The 15,562-nt window shown below is 40.4% G+C and overlaps 2 protein-coding genes across 2 annotated transcripts; both read right to left on the bottom strand.

The window, feature by feature from the left end:
* Positions 1-229: 229 nt before the first annotated feature.
* On the bottom strand, positions 230-6,226 carry LOC148670962 (uncharacterized). Its single transcript, XM_088631036.1, has 4 exons — positions 6,215-6,226; positions 1,568-1,581; positions 836-1,265; positions 230-502 (listed from the first exon to the last, which is right to left on the bottom strand). The coding sequence occupies exons 1-4, from the start codon at positions 6,224-6,226 to the stop codon at positions 230-232; spliced, it is 729 nt and encodes a 242-aa protein (XP_088487162.1).
* A 4,399-nt stretch (positions 6,227-10,625) lies between these two features.
* On the bottom strand, positions 10,626-15,426 carry LOC148670961 (antigen WC1.1-like). Its single transcript, XM_088631035.1, has 10 exons — positions 15,374-15,426; positions 14,491-14,793; positions 14,237-14,305; positions 13,739-14,050; positions 13,387-13,425; positions 12,974-13,117; positions 12,551-12,653; positions 12,204-12,271; positions 11,516-11,602; positions 10,626-10,757 (listed from the first exon to the last, which is right to left on the bottom strand). Exons 2-10 carry the CDS (start codon positions 14,702-14,704, stop codon positions 10,657-10,659), a joined length of 1,137 nt encoding a protein of 378 aa, XP_088487161.1. The 5' UTR covers positions 14,705-14,793; positions 15,374-15,426; the 3' UTR covers positions 10,626-10,656.
* Positions 15,427-15,562: the final 136 nt, after the last annotated feature.

Genomic DNA, 15,562 nt, shown 5'->3' with positions numbered 1-15,562 from the left:
TATATAAGATATATAAAGATATATATATATACAAAAATATATTGCTTTGATGATGCAAGTTTAACTTGGGAGTTTTCTGAATCTGAAATGCTGTTCAGAACCTGTACAGATTCAGGTGCCAGGGAGTTCTGCTAAGGGGTTAAAGACCTTCATGATCAAGTCATGCCACGATAGACTAAAAATAAATCATCATTCAACTCTAAACTTCTGTGTATTGTACTATCCAGTGTTACTCTCCTGTGTGAATAAGCTGGTGTCTTTTTAAATGGCTTGGCTGACTAAAACTCTTCCCACAGTGACTGCACTTAAATCGTCTCCCTCCTGTGTGAATAAGCTGGTGGGTTTTTAAGTTGTCTGCTGTACTAAAACTCTTCCCACACTGACTACAGCTGAGCAGTTTCTCTCCTGTGTGAATTAGTTGGTGTTTTTTTAAGCTGCTTGCCACACTAAAACTCTTCCCACACTCACTACAGGTGAAAGGTTTTTCTCCTGTGTGAACAAGCTGGTGGGTTTTTAAATTGCCTGCCTGAATAAAGCTTTTCCCACACTGACTGCAGGTGAAACATTTCTCTCCTTTGTGAACAAGCTGGTGGGTTTTTAAATTTCCTGCCTGAATAAAACTCTTCCCACACTGACTGCAGGTGAAACGTTTCTCTCCTTTGTGAATAAGCTGGTGGGTTTTTAAATTGCCTGCCTGAATAAAACCCTTCCCACACTGACTGCAGGTGAAAGGTTTCTCTCCTTTGTGAATAAGCTGGTGTGTTTTTAAATTGGCTGCCTGAATAAAACCCTTCCCACACTGACTGCAGGTGAAACGTTTCTCTCCTTTGTGAACAAGCTGGTGGGTTTTTAAATTGCCTGCCTGAATAAAACTCTTCCCACACTGACTGCAGGTGAAAGGTTTCTCTCCTTTGTGAATAAGCTGGTGTGTTTTTAAATTGGCTGCCTGAATAAAACCCTTCCCACACTGGCTGCAGAAGAAAGGTTTCTCTCGTGTGTGAACAAGCTGGTGGGTTTTTAAATTGCCTGCCTGAATAAAGCTCTTCCCACACTGACTGCAGGTGAATGGCTTCTCTCCTGTGTGAATTAGTTGGTGTTTTTTTACACTGCCTGCCTCTGTAAAGCTCTTCCCACAGTGATGGCAGGTGAATGGTTTTTCTCCTGTGTGAATTCGTAAGTGGGTTTTTAAATGACTTGCCTGATTAAATCTTTTCCCACACTGTTTGCAGGTGAATGGTTTCTCACCAGTATGGGTGCGCTGGTGACTTTTTAATTTACTTGATTGTCGAAAACATTGCTGCTGTCTGGGCTGTACTGACATTTTCTCTACATTATCCAAACAAGGTGCTGGATGAGTCTTCCTAATCCTCTGGCCTGCAGTGAGCTGGTGATTTTTAACGTTGCTTGAATGATTAATCCACTGCTGCACTGACAGTCTCTGCATGTTTGCAGAAGAAGAACTCATTCCTATCAAGTCCTGTGGGCCTCCCTGTTGTTCCTCTCTTTCCTCTCTATACTGACTCTCCTCTGAGTACAGTAACTCAGTACTGTTCTCTTTGCCAGGTACATTCGTCTGCTGCTCTGAAGGCTGAATCAACTGGGAACTGAAAACTTTCAATTCCTTTTCTTCCTCTTCCTTTCTTCCTTGAACAGAGACCAACTCCAGTTCATTCACATGCTTTGCTATACTCTTAGTGTCCAAATTATTATACATCTCTGTAAAGTTCTTAGATACTAAAGAATGATTCATTTGTTTAAAACACTTCTGCAATGACAGTCTCTCCACTCTAACAGAACAAGGCCTTATTATCATCAAGCCCTGTAGGAGCTGTTGTTGTTCCTCCCTGTCCTCACTCTTCACTGTGTGCTGTAATTTAGTACTGTTCTCTTCACCAGGTACATCAGTCTGCTGCTCTGCAGGGTCAATCAACTGAGGATCCACATCCTGCTTTTTAAGATTAAATGCATACAGTTGTTTTTTGTGATTTTGTACAGAGTCACAGTCCAGTTCGTTACAACCTTGTCTAATATTGTTAGTATCTAGATTATTAATCTTCTTTGTAAAGTCCTCAGATACTAAGAGCCCAGGTGTCCCACTCTCAGGCTCGGTCTTCATCATGGGCACAGAGTCCATATCCTCTACACTCTGTCTGCTCTCTGTGTGCTGCTCACTGAGTTTCTCTTTCCCTTCTGCAGCAGTGAGCCCTGTCTCCTGCATCAGACAGGAGCCCCACTCCTCACTGTGCTGCTGTTCAAAAGGAGCCCTTTCCCCAGCGTCAGGGAGACCACTGGCCTCTGAGCCTGAAAACACAGGAGAAGAGAATAAAACCTTGAACGTGATCTTAGAGGAGAATTCAAAAGGAAATAATATTCATACATAAGAGGCAAAAAATAATAATTTTGAGATAGCAAGGAAATATCATCAATAACCTTATCTAAATGAAATTGTCAAAGCTCATTTTCAAACTAGATATACACCAAATAGTCAAACACACTCGAGTTGCCTGAACAAAGATAACGTGAAAAGGAACTGAAAATAATAAAATCATGACACTCAAAAGAAATAAATTTAATCCTAGTCTCTGTCCAAGTGAGGTTCTGAATCCAACTATAACAAAAGGAAATGTTCAGCCACAGAGATCAGAAAAGCATGAACTGCAGATGCAGAACAAGACTTGTTCTCCTAAAAATGAAAGGGATTTTATAGCATCTAGATAGACCAGCACAGAGCACTTGTCACACCAATATTCACAAACTGACTGGATGCTACAGTTCACTGACACTGCACTGAGACACAGACACACTGACTGCACACTACAGTACATTAACACTATAATCAGAGAGAGGGGTTAACACAGACAGACTGACTGGACACTCTAATACATTAACACTGCACTGAGAGAGAGAGGGATTTATACAGACACACTGACTGAACACTCCAGTACATTAACACTGCACTGAGAGAGAGGGGGGTTAATACAGACACACTGACTGAACACTCCAGTACATTGACATTGCGCAGAAAGAGGAGAATATAGACACAGTGATCCTGAAAATGTTAATATGGCCACTTACATTTATATTATTATATATGTTCAAGAAGTTAGCTGCATCAGCATGTGCAGGTTGCAAAGGAACAAGTAAAGGTTTATTCGTTGATGAAAAGAGAAGAAAAGAAACACAATAGAAACATTGTCTTCTGTTTCTTCTCTTTCTTCTCTTTTCACCATGTAATAAACCTTTACTTGTTCTTATAATTATATATTACATATATAAATAATACATGAGATGTGTGTATTTATATGTACAGACATATAATACAAATACAATAATTATGGTAATGACGCTAAATTATAGAAAGTGATTCAGTTATACAATTATTGTGTCTTTACTTACTTTAACCTTCAGATTTACAGCAGACCAAATAACTAAAAATATTGCTTTACATTATATTTTCACTAAATTTACAAATACAAACTAACTGTGTCTAAATGACGTGATTGTAGCCCTGTTACTATATCAAGGATGTTTTAAGCACCATAACCAAACAACAACAATTCAGTTTGCAGTAAAGAATCTCGTTGCTACTGTACATCACACAGTATTTTCCACTTCACTCTGCATCTCTCCACTATACTCTCACCAGTGAGGAAGTTAAAGACACTGTTTTTAAACACACAGACACTGACTTCATACAAGTCATCACACTGACCTGACAGCTCCAGTTTCGTGTCCATTTCTTCTTTTATTTCTGCAGGGACTTCACAGGGAAGCGTGTGTCCAACACGATCTGTCTGTCCCTGATCTCCTCCTCCTCCCGACTCCTTCTCCCACAGCTGCAGTCTCCACTTCAGGCTCTCGTTTTCCTTCTTCAGCTGCGCCATTTCACTCCCGAAACTCTCTTCCACAAACTGTGTGATTTTAACCATCCTGTTTCGAAAAACTTCAGAAACTTCGTCCACGATCGATTTAAGCGAAACCTCCATGAAGGAGTGAAGCTCTGTCTCCAGTGTGAAGAACACATTAGCCATCTTTCTAAAGATTCGATCCGAAACAGAGGCAGAAGTTATACGTTCGGGGTCTCTACAAATCTACAGATAAACAGGGTCGTTTCTTCAGGAGATGGAAAGTTATTTTTAAATAAAATAACCGTCTTTATTATTCATCCAAACTAACCGATTAAATTACTGCCACGTGGGTTAAATATCTGCACAGCCAGCGATTCGTGATGACGTTATACACTAGCGCTGCAGCGGCTTCAAAACAGCCGAGGAGCGGAGCTGAGAAAGGAGATTCGGCAATTTGATATAAACTTCACTGCACCTGCTACCACCAGCTACTCGGGAGGTCTGAATCGCCATCGAGCTGCACTCTTCGTGTTGAACCGTGCGATTGCAAATTTATTTCAGCTTTATACAGTACCTTCAAGGACATAAGTATGTACAATATTTTCACTGTAGCTGTTTAATGTAGGTAAGTCCAGATACGTTTATTTTGAATATGCCTTTTTTCTGCAAGCTTTTGTTCAAAACATGTTTAATACGTTTAAAATATTTTTAAATCGAAGTATCGAAGACTATATGTAAGAGTTTCAGATATACGCATCAGCTAATCCTTTTTGTTTTGTGTTACACAATCAACACAGAAATGCAAATATTAATGTAGCCCGGGAAAGCACACACCGTACTACAATAAACTTAAATGGGGATTCTTTTTATTCTGGATCTGCATGAAATCATAAAAATGATTGGTTGTATTATTTTCTGTTACAGAATTTAGATTGGATGCAGTATAACCTTTAACCCGAAACATTCACATAGATATACATGGAGATATACACACACCAGGATGCACAAAGTGCTACTAAAATAACAAAGACAAAAAAAATACGGTAGTGGCAATTTCCCTAAGGAAAGAAATACTCCACATTAGTCTGAATGCCACATTCTTCATTGGTCCCATTACATCACAGAAATATAAAAACAAAACTACTCACTCTAATCTCGTCTAATCCAAGACACACAGAATATCACAGTCTTCTTTTAACACGCTCTCTGCATTCACATCACACGGAGCCACACACCAAGCTCAGCTTTACTATGTTTATTTTTAAAGAATTTTTTATTAAATGTATAAAAAGTTTACAAATACAATCAGAGGATCAAATTATGTACAAGATAACAAACACAAACAGAAAAATAAGCAGTTAACCACCAGAGGTAATAAGTAAGTTATATGATTAAATTGTATTTTTACATATATCATATGTTTTCCGTGCTTTATTATTTCTCACATTTTTAATAGAATTTAAATAGAACTTTACGATGTTCACTTCCACAATTACTGGCGCACTGACGTCACTCATACGTGCGTGTCTTAAAGCGACAGCTACCAATTTCAGTATCAGATTTCAAATATCCACTCCGTAACCACCCGGTTACATTAAAAATAATTGTCTCCTGAAGAAATAGAACAACTATTTATAGAATAGCAAGAACATTAAGTACAAAATTAAAAGTATACTTTTCAGATATGCTATTATAAATTTGGTTAGTGGCACCATTGCTAAACAAAGAGGGTAGGTTGTTGAATTGCCCTGAGTTCTTGGACAGATTCCAGATTCCAGTTACCCCTTGGGAATATGCCATAGTCTCTGATGTTATCCATGAGAAAGTGACTCTGTCAGTACTGCCTTTCCTGATTTTACTGTAAATCTGTTCATGGATGGTGTGGAAATAAAAGACAGAAAATGCAATAACAACCACATCTGTCTACCTTCTGCTTCATTCCTTCCTGTATATCCTTCTGGAGTTCAGTATGTGAAAATATTCATTTCAGATAGTTTTATACCAACCTTGATAGATACTGCCTAAGAAACAAGATTAAAGAAATAACTTTTTAATACTGTGGGTCCTGTCCTTCACTTTTTTTCCACTGAAGAGGTTGGTCTGGTCTCCAAGTTACCAATAATAAGCTCAGGCAGTGCTCCTCAATAAAGCAGTGTTTGTTTGTATCGCTTATGTGGGGCAGCACGCCAGTTTGATGATACACACTTGGCTTTTTTTCTTCATTTAAGCAAATATCAAAATCTCCAGTCTAGTGCTGCTGTAAGCCATGTTCATTGCAGGGTTGTTGCAATCAAAACATAAATTTACTAACCATATACCTGTATGATCATGGCAAGATGCTGAGACATACATGTGGCTTGGCATACCTGCATGGCCATGTCTGTGATCTCAACGTGTGCCAGGGATCTGAAAAGTCCTGATGTTGTACATCAAGTAAGTCACAGTAAATAGACTCTGCAGTGCTCTGGGTGCCAGCTAGCTCTCTAACAAGCAAACTATAAAGACTATGCTTACTTTATGTAGAGTGTGGCAATACTCCCTTAGGGTCTAGTGATTAGCAATCAGATGTTTTTATCCAAGTAGCCCGGGTTCAATTCCCAATATGGGAATGTGGCTATATAAACTTTTTGTTTCCAAAATATGAGCTCAATACAGAAACAAGGTTCATAAAATAAGAATGGCAAACACGTGATTAAATATTTTTTAATTATTTTATTACGAAGTAGTGCAGTCCTGCAATAGAATATTAATAAAGGGTTTGATGCATTATGACAAATTATTCTGAATGGCAAGATTTGCTCCCATATGGCCTAGTGATTAGCAAACTGTAGTGTACTATGGAACTGAACATTATCTGTACCTCCCCATTTCCAGGGGATATGTGTTGGGGGGGGGGGTTACGTTATGTGGCTCCTAGGAAAGTAGTTTAAGTTAGTTCAGTTAGATGTTCATTGGAAGCTACACTATGCTGTTCAATAAAGCTAGCATTCAACATAATCCTTGAGTGGCTCTGCGTTTTGAGGTAGATATAATAATTGTGATGATATATCAATTTAATAAATGTATAACAATTATTATACCAATAAAACAATCTAGTAACTTCTGCCATGGGTTGTGAGATAAGTATTTTATTTTCTATTTATATTTAATTGACTGAGTTCATATAGTTAGATATTAAAAAATCATAAAACGTCATACCATGAAGCCACTCACTATAACACCAACTAAGCAAACCAACTTTTGCAATCCTCTTTCTCACCATCAACCGTTACACCTCTCTGTAGAGGGAAAAGTCCACTGAAAATGCAATTCAATCACTCAGAGCTACTAATTCCAACCTCTCATTTTAATTAACATTGAAAGAAATATCAAGACAGATGATTTTGGCAAAAGAGAAGGAGATCTTCGGGCCCATACAGGGAACAGACCCATACTTTGGTGTAACCAACTGAGCTAACCAGCCACATGGAAGACGTTCTCTTTGTGCGGCGTAAAATTTAATTTAGAGAAGTTTCTTTTTTCTAACTTGAATAAAAAGCCTCGCAATTAAGTGTCTTGGCTTTCTGCGAGTGGACAAAAGAGTCTGAGTCGCTGATTTTCTGTCTCAGTCCTCCTTGGAAGAGGAAGGGAGTATGAACATCATGCCCAAGTCAGTGATTGCAGCTGATTATCGCAGGAGAACAGTTCATCACAAGCATGTCAGTCTACATAATGAGGGGGAATAGATCAGCCTCTGTGATGTAGTATTGAGTGACACTGTTGGAAAATAAACCTTGTGGATTTCCATGTTGTCTTCCTCTTGTGTTAGTGTCACCCAAATCCCTAAATTGTGCTTTGGTGATTATTCAGACTATAGAATACAGTACAATATTCTGTCAGTATTATAGAATTCACATCATTAGAGAAACTAAGACACATTTTATTGTTATTTTGCTTATATGTTGAAATGTGTCCTGTACATAATTACTTGTTAGTTTTAGAAAATTCCCTTTTTCCCTAAAAGCAGGCTTCCTAACATCTTCAGCAGACAAAAGGTTAAATTAACTCTTAAAGGTCCAGAGTAAAAGTATATAGAATATTGTTTTACACACTCTCTTCCTGTTTTGGAAGTATACTTATTTTACAGGTGGCCCAGTGGTTAACACTGCTACCATGCAGTGATGGAGTTCTGTGATTATTTTCTGATATGCTGTGCTATCCTTGTGGAGCTTGTATGTTGTCCCCATGTTTGCATGAGTTTCCTCCAGGTGCTCCAGTTTCCTCCTACAGTCCAAAAACATTCTGATGCCATTTTAGGAAACAAGTTTAAAAAGGCCTTTTCTTTCATGATCATGAGTTTTGTAATGTCAGTTTGTCACACCTCTTTAAGTTTCCTTTTCTGCTGGGGTGATATTATCATTGTGAGTGGCCAGGAGCTACTTAATTTGTGATGGTCTTAATATGAAACATTAGAAAGCACATACCAAAAATGGTTCTAAAAAGTTTATTGCAAAACAAAACTTTAATAAAATGTATAAACATTTGCTCAGAGCTGCTCTAAGGCTGTGTGACTGTGTTGGTGAAGCTCTTCTGTGTCTAGACCTGCAGGAGGAGCTTCTCCCAGACAGCCCTGTCAGTCTCACAGCACCCATCCTCTCCCTGAGACTCATCCCCAACATCATCATAGTCAGTCTTGTCAGGGGCATGAGCTCCTTCTTCAGAGGGCAATGTGGGCAGGACCCTGTCCACTCCAGGTCCAGTGTGGGGGACACCTGACAGAAAGAGACGGGCAGTGGACAGCTGAGGGACAGGGATAACTCTGTTAGCTGATATTTTTGGTTTAGGAGGTAATTAAAATTAGACCCATACATTTGTAATCATGGGTACAGGATGTATTTTTGAAAATGTATATGTGTGATTTTAAAATCTATAAGAAGTAATTGTTTATTAACTGTGTGGAAATATATAGTGTCATAAAATTAATGTTTTAATTAAATCAGGCCTTGACTAACATGGTTTTTCAAATGAGTCAGCTATTAAAATAATATTGTTTCAAATTGGAGTTATGAAAATGGTGAATATCAGAAGTGACTAGATAAAATAATAATTAAAATAATCATAACCCCAAACTTGGTAAAGATTTTGCCAAGAATATGCCCAAGCTTTTGGTAGTGTTAGAGAAAGATGAGTTATTTGATCTTTTGCACAGCTATGGGGAAAAAAAGGAATAGTTCAGGCACAATTCGTTAAACAAATGTTTACTAACAATGACAATATACACACTAAACAACACATGGCATAAACATACAGCACACATGTACAAATTTACAAACAAGGTGCTTTAGAGACCTACATCCTAACCACCCAGAAAAACCCAAACTGCCACCAAGTATTCAACATTTACAAAATACCTACACAGGCCAAAAGGAGAGACATAGCTGCTGTTTTAAACCAAACAGAATATGACCTGCACCTACATACACCTCTCCATGAACCCGGATGCTATAAAACGAATGGCAGCCTATCTTCTAAAAATGCTCCCACATGCCAGGAGAGGCTGTTTTTTTTTTTGCCAAGGGAGTCTCTAAACAAGACATTAAAGTTTCTAAAAACAACAGAATGGCAAGCTCTCTTAAAGCCGTTCAAATACTAAACTCTGTTGAGGTCTTTCTGCTTGATCTGGACAAGGAGTTTTCATGTACCAGGAACTTCACTAGGGTAAACATTATGTTTGCTTTAATCACTGAATCTTACACCCCTACATGTTAGCTAACATCTCCTTGCATTGAAGCCCATGAGAATTGGAAATGTTGACTCTAGCCAGGTGTATCTACATTTTTTAAAAAACACTTCCATAGTCACAACTGTATAGTGAATGGGGGTTTTAATTTGCTGGAACAATCTGAAATTGTAAGAGCAAATTGTTACAGTACTTGATGATCACAGTCTGACACACATGCATTCTAAATAAACAATATACATTTTATTGATATAACCATAGCATGCATGAGAAACTACAAGTGTAATAGAACATATCTGAGAGATCTGCTTTGATATAAATGGCTGTTAGTGTTAGTTATTGTATATAGAATAGTTTTTTTATAATATTGTAATCTAAAAACATTAATTAGGCATTTTTTCAAATAAAATTGTATCTTTTAGGATGAATTCCTGATTCAGTGCAGATTTTACTTCTGTTCATGACACACAAATTCTCTAAAACTACAGTATTTTCAGAACATAGGAATTCTCTCCACAGTCAGAGAACACAATTCCTGGTGTTGGGGAATATAAAGCTTTGCTCTGCCCAGACCTCACTCCGAATCTCAATCATCTGATTGGCTGGGTGTGACAGTAGGTGGGTTTCAATGAAACTCTGATCTATGAGATCTAACCTTGTACGAGTACAGTCTCTTAGCCTGTATTGGCTGTTATTTATCCCTGCAGGACACTACTACTGCAAAATGCCTGATGTCTCTTTGTCTTGGATGAGAGTGGCACAGAGATTGATTACTGGGGGTCAACTTTCCCATACCTGAACTACTTCACCCACACTGAGCCCCCTGGCTGTAGCCCCCTTTACCTAAAGTGGGATCTTCCTCACTGTCCCCCACATCACTGTATTCAGAGTGTGTCTTATCAGAGAGGAGTCTCTCTGTGAACAGAAGAGCAGGTCAGTAATGTCTCTGTCATTCTGACACAGGCTGGCCTGTAAGAGAGCACTTCTTTTCAAGTTAGTGTTTATTTGCTGGGGTGAAATTAGGTTGAAACTCATTTCTAATGACAAAGGCTACTGTGGGCTGGTACAGAGGGTACTCCTGAGTCTTTTTTATAATAACTCACCTGACACTGTGTCTGGGCTCTGGGGCACAGCGATGACATCATCATAATGCTCAGGAGCCTCTTCTTTCACAGAGGACATCAGCTCTCCTGATCCACACAGAGCACAGTTTAACTGTCACACATCAGATTTTAAATACAACAACAAACTTAACTAACACTTTAAACAAAAGTTCACGCAAATACACAAGTGAGCTACGACTTCAGATAAGGGAAAACGAGTGTAGACACAAGGAACGGGGTACAAAAGAGCACAGAGGTTGATATAACATGTTTGGGCAAGGTAATGGTGAAATAAAGGATAATACAAATAAACTAAAGTACAAGGAGGAGAAGAACACAAACTAACAAAGCCGAAGCCATATGGAAACACAAACACAAAGCAAAACGAACGAAAACAGAGGAACAAGAAGCTGAAGCTGAGCCGAGCAGAACCGAAGTTGAGCAAAACGTCCCCTACGTTCTGAAAACCTCCAAGTTAAATACCGAAGAAGGTGAGTTCTGATCGGTCAAGAAGCTGATCACGAATGATGTAATACAGCAAGGTGGATGAATTAATGAACCAATGAGGAGGGAGAATAACCAAACGGACCACACTGGGATGTAACATCATATTAGAACTAAAACACCGGACTTTAAATACAGGAGATCAGGGAACCTTTTTTTCCACTCCTATTCACTTCCGTTATAAATTTAAAACTAGATTTGAACAGTGAATGATGGCTGTATTTGGACAGAGAAAGTAGTGATGTGCACACTTTGAGATATTGGAAGGGGAACCAAACAGCACAATAATACAGACGGATTGGTGCAGGGTTTCTCCATGTGACTGGACTGAAATAACCCACCTGACAAGGCATCTGGGCTCTGAGGTACAGTTACAGCATCGTCATAGTACTCCGGGGCCTCTTCTTTCAGAGAGGGTATCGATTCTTCTGAACCACACAGAGAGACAATTTACACTTCAGGACTCTGACTTACTTCACCACATAGCTAAAATAACTTTAGTCTTTCATAACACTTTGATGTCTGTGGGTACTGTCTGTATGAAACAGAAAGTAAATTAAGTAAGTCACATTTTCTATTTGGTTATTGTGAAGTGCATTTTTAAATGCTTTGTGGTGTATAATTAAGGCACGACTCTAGGGTCAGTGATTTAACATTTGATCTGAAAGAGAGTTTCTACAGCATACTGTTCCCCAGTCATCACACTGGGAAACTTGTATTGAATTCTGAACCTGAGGCACCATCTCCTACTCAATCAACACCAATTAGTCAGCATCCTGACTTTTCTTTAAAGGTCTCCCATCCCAGTATTGACCAGGTCTTGTTTTGCTCAGCCTCTGTGATCTGTTGAGATCAGGCTAGCAATGAGCAGAGTTTATAAGGTATCACAAACACATGTGGTCATATTTGTAAGACCCAGGATTATCTACTCAAGTTCTCTAAATGTCAGCCTGGTTTGAGGTGAGAGTGAGTACTGGACTGAAGATCCCCCACTACCACACTGAGTCCCGTGACTCCATCTCCACTCACCTGGTACTGGGTCTCCCTCACTGTCCTCCACATCATCGTATCCAGAGGGCAGCTCGTCAGAGAAGAATCTCCCTGTGAACAGGAGAACAGATCACTAATACCTGCAGTCAGACAGCAGTCTCACTGTCCTCTACTGGGAGATAAGCCAGGGTGTGAACAGTAACAGAGTTTGTGTTTATAAGTCAGATCAGGGACAGCGCTGTGCTGATTTTCTTTACTCACTTTGACGTTCCTCTTGAGAAAGAAAATTACTGTCTGAAACCAGATGAGTAACATTTTCTACAAGTGTACATCCTCAGATTGTCCTCAGAGGGTGGAGATCAATCACACCTGAACACTCTCTCCACTCATCTCTCCTGGGGGCGCTGTAGGTTCCCTCTCTGGCCAGTTTGTACTCTATTTCCTCGTAGACGGCATCATGATAGGGGGCAAGTGCTCCTTCAGATAGGGCTGTGTAGGGAAACAGACACTCAGGGTTACAAGGAGTACAAGCAAATCAATTCACTGCTAAATATTTTTGAATATTTGTGCATATCAATGTTATAATTCTACACATCTGCAAATTTCTTCAGATTTTGTAATTACTTACACTCTTTCCTAAATTTTCTCTACCCTACTAAATTGTTCACATCCAAAATCCACATTAAATTAGACAGAATGTAATTGATCATTTAGAGAAGATTGTTTTCCTGAAGTCCAATATAGATCAGTTCTGTGTGACAGTAATGGCCACTAGAGGTCAGTATGTGGATGGTAAGTTCCCTCTCTACCTTTCCTTAGCTTCCTGTTCTGGATCAGCTGCCTCACTAACAGGGCCAGCACCACGAAGAGAAGAGCCCCCATCAGCAGGAGGGCCAGGGGTGAGACGGACAGGCCTCCCAGCGGCTGTGTCTGGGGTGTTGTCCTGGTGCTGCCTGAGGGAGAAGGAGACAGGGGATGAACAGGGATGAGGAGTTGTGCTAGTGGGCTCATACAGGCTTTAACACATTAAATTCCCTGAGTTTCCCATCAGGAGGTGTAAGGACCTCGGGGTTAATCCAATATCAACATAGAATTGTAAAGGATGCTACATCAACACTGTCAGAAAATCACTGAGAGAGGAGAGGAGACACTACAGCTACACTGGGAATTTGGTGAGACAGAAAGACAGGAGATATCAATGACCAGGAGGATTTCTGTTCACCTGTAGCTGTTGTTGGACTGGCTCTTCTCTCTGAAAAACCTGTGAAAGAGATAGGAGATTTGTCATTATTATTCCTTTGCTTTTACAGCAAGTTGAATCCACAGTGGAGCTGATAAAAATATATTTATTTCTTGAGGTAAAACGTAAGATTGCAGAGATGGAAGAAGTCAGGTTCTGAATTGAAGAGTAGTGTTATTCACACACACAGAGCTACACAACATCCTAGTTTTATGACTGATGATCCTAGTTGGTTCAATTAGATATTAAACAGTTATAGAATATTTGTAACTTCAGTGTATCTTCTCCATCAATCTGCTACCTTGTTCATCTACAGTGCTAAGACTCCCCTCACCTGTACAGGTAACCCCTGCATCCTCCTTGTGCCGACAGTCACTCTGATTCAATCCAGAGTGACAGCAGTCCCACAGGTGAAGCTCACTGCCACTGCAGTTCACCTCGTCCAGCCAGATGGCGCCACTCCCTGGTCCGAATGAGGCCTCTATTGCTGCACTCACTGCGTCCCCACAGCCCAGCTGTCTGCAGACCACCTGGGCATCCTGCAGGTCCCAGGAGTCGTCACAGATTGTCCCCCAGGAGCCCTCATACTGCAGCTCCACCCGCCCAGAGCAGTTAGTGCCTCCAGCCAGGCGCAGAGCCAGTGGGACTGAAAGAGAACAGTGGGGTTACTGAGCATCCTCAGCTCTGTGACTCTAGAAGAGAGCAGAGAAGTTACTGAGTGACTGTAGTAGAGATCAGTGAGGTATTGAGTGGCTCTAGAAGAGACCTGTATGGTTACTGTTCCTCAGATCAGGGCTGCACTGTCTCTGATTGTTTTACACACTGAACTCACCTGGGCAGTACCGCTGAGGCTGCTCTTCCTGAGGAGCTGGAGTACTTCTGTCAGCTTCTTTTCTAGGACCTTCAAAGATTAATGATCATATACAAAATCAAACTCACAGAAAAAAGTGAAGAACAACAATAGTATTTCCTTTATTTTTATACTTGTTTGGATATACATTGCTAAGAATTCTGTTGAAAGCTCATGACGAGACAATCACTGTAGAGCTGCTCAAGAGGAAGATAGCATCACTCTTCACTCTGTACCTGAGCAGGTGATCTCAGCCACTTCCCGGTCTTCACAATCATTCTGACCCCAGGTGGGGGAGGGACACTGCCACAGGGTGGAGTCGTGTTTGCGACAGGAGACAAAGTCCAGCCATTTGGGGTCCGGGCTCAGCCTGGAGTTTGTCTCTCTGATGGTGCCCTTGTTTCCACAGCCCAGCTGTTTACAGATCACTGAAGCTGTGGAGTCAGTCATGCCGTTCTGACACACACTGCCCCAGGTGCCATTGTAGTAAACTTCTGCTTGTCCTGAACAGCCTGCAGACAGCCTCAGTATAGTGTGATCTGCCAAGAGAACGGGAAAAGCCAAAGGAAACAAACCTTGATAAGAAAGCTAGGCGTATGAACTGGTAAGAAACAGGTGGATAACGTTGAGATGTTATCAGCACAAGTTGAGATGAGACTGATCACTACCAACTGAAAAAGTTGAAAATTGATTAAATGTTCCACTGGACCTCTGATAATTTAAATCCCATTAGAGGATTTAGATCTGATTCAGATCATCAACACCATTCAGATCAGCTTGGTTGTTCATCAGCAGCACTCAGAGTGACTGAACTAGCAATATGAAAGGAGAACATGCAGCTCTGGTTGACAATCAACACCAAATGATCCCACAGGATCTGGCCAGAAGAGACTCTTCGATCAAATCAAGATGAAAATATTGAGTCAGAAAGTCATGAAAGACAATGGCCAAGACAAATACACCCTATTAGGCAACAGGCAACATTGATATTGGGAGCTTACAGTTTACAGATTAGATACTAAACTTCACTGGAGGGCTGAAACTCAATAAAACACATCTAGGCACTCTAAATGCAAGCCATATTCACAATGTGGGAGTAATTGCTATTAGCTCCCCAACCTGAGCACAGGATTCTCACATCCTCCTTGTGTCCACAGTCATGCTGTCCCCACCACGCTGAAGTGACGACTCGTTCCCCAGACAGCCCACCTTGTCCAGCCAGATGGGTCCAGTTCCCTGGCTGAAGGAGGCCGGCACTGTGGCACTGAGGGCCGTCCCACACTGGAGCTGCCTGCACACCACCTGAGA

Source organism: Lepisosteus platostomus, chromosome 5, assembly GCF_059453375.1.
Source record: "Lepisosteus platostomus isolate fLepPlt1 chromosome 5, fLepPlt1.hap1, whole genome shotgun sequence".
Classification (NCBI taxonomy): domain Eukaryota; kingdom Metazoa; phylum Chordata; class Actinopteri; order Semionotiformes; family Lepisosteidae; genus Lepisosteus; species Lepisosteus platostomus.
This window is presented reverse-complemented; position numbering and strand designations above follow the sequence as displayed.

Bases quoted from the DNA above. Each gene is read 5' to 3' on its own strand.
- LOC148670961 (XM_088631035.1), bottom strand. From the start codon at position 14,704: ATGACTGACTCCACAGCTTCAGTGATCTGTAAACAGCTGGGCTGTGGA. The intron at 12,654-12,973 runs GTAGAGAGGGAA...TTCCCTACACAG, and splicing joins GAACAGGAAGCTAAGGAAAG to CCCTATCTGAAGGAGCACTT. The intron at 10,758-11,515 runs GTGGGTTATTTC...TGTGTGGATCAG, and splicing joins GAGCCCAGATGCCTTGTCAG to GAGAGCTGATGTCCTCTGTG.
- LOC148670962 (XM_088631036.1), bottom strand. The intron at 503-835 runs GTTCACAAAGGA...AAAACCCACCAG, and splicing joins ATTTAAAAACCCACCAGCTT to CTTGTTCACACAGGAGAAAA.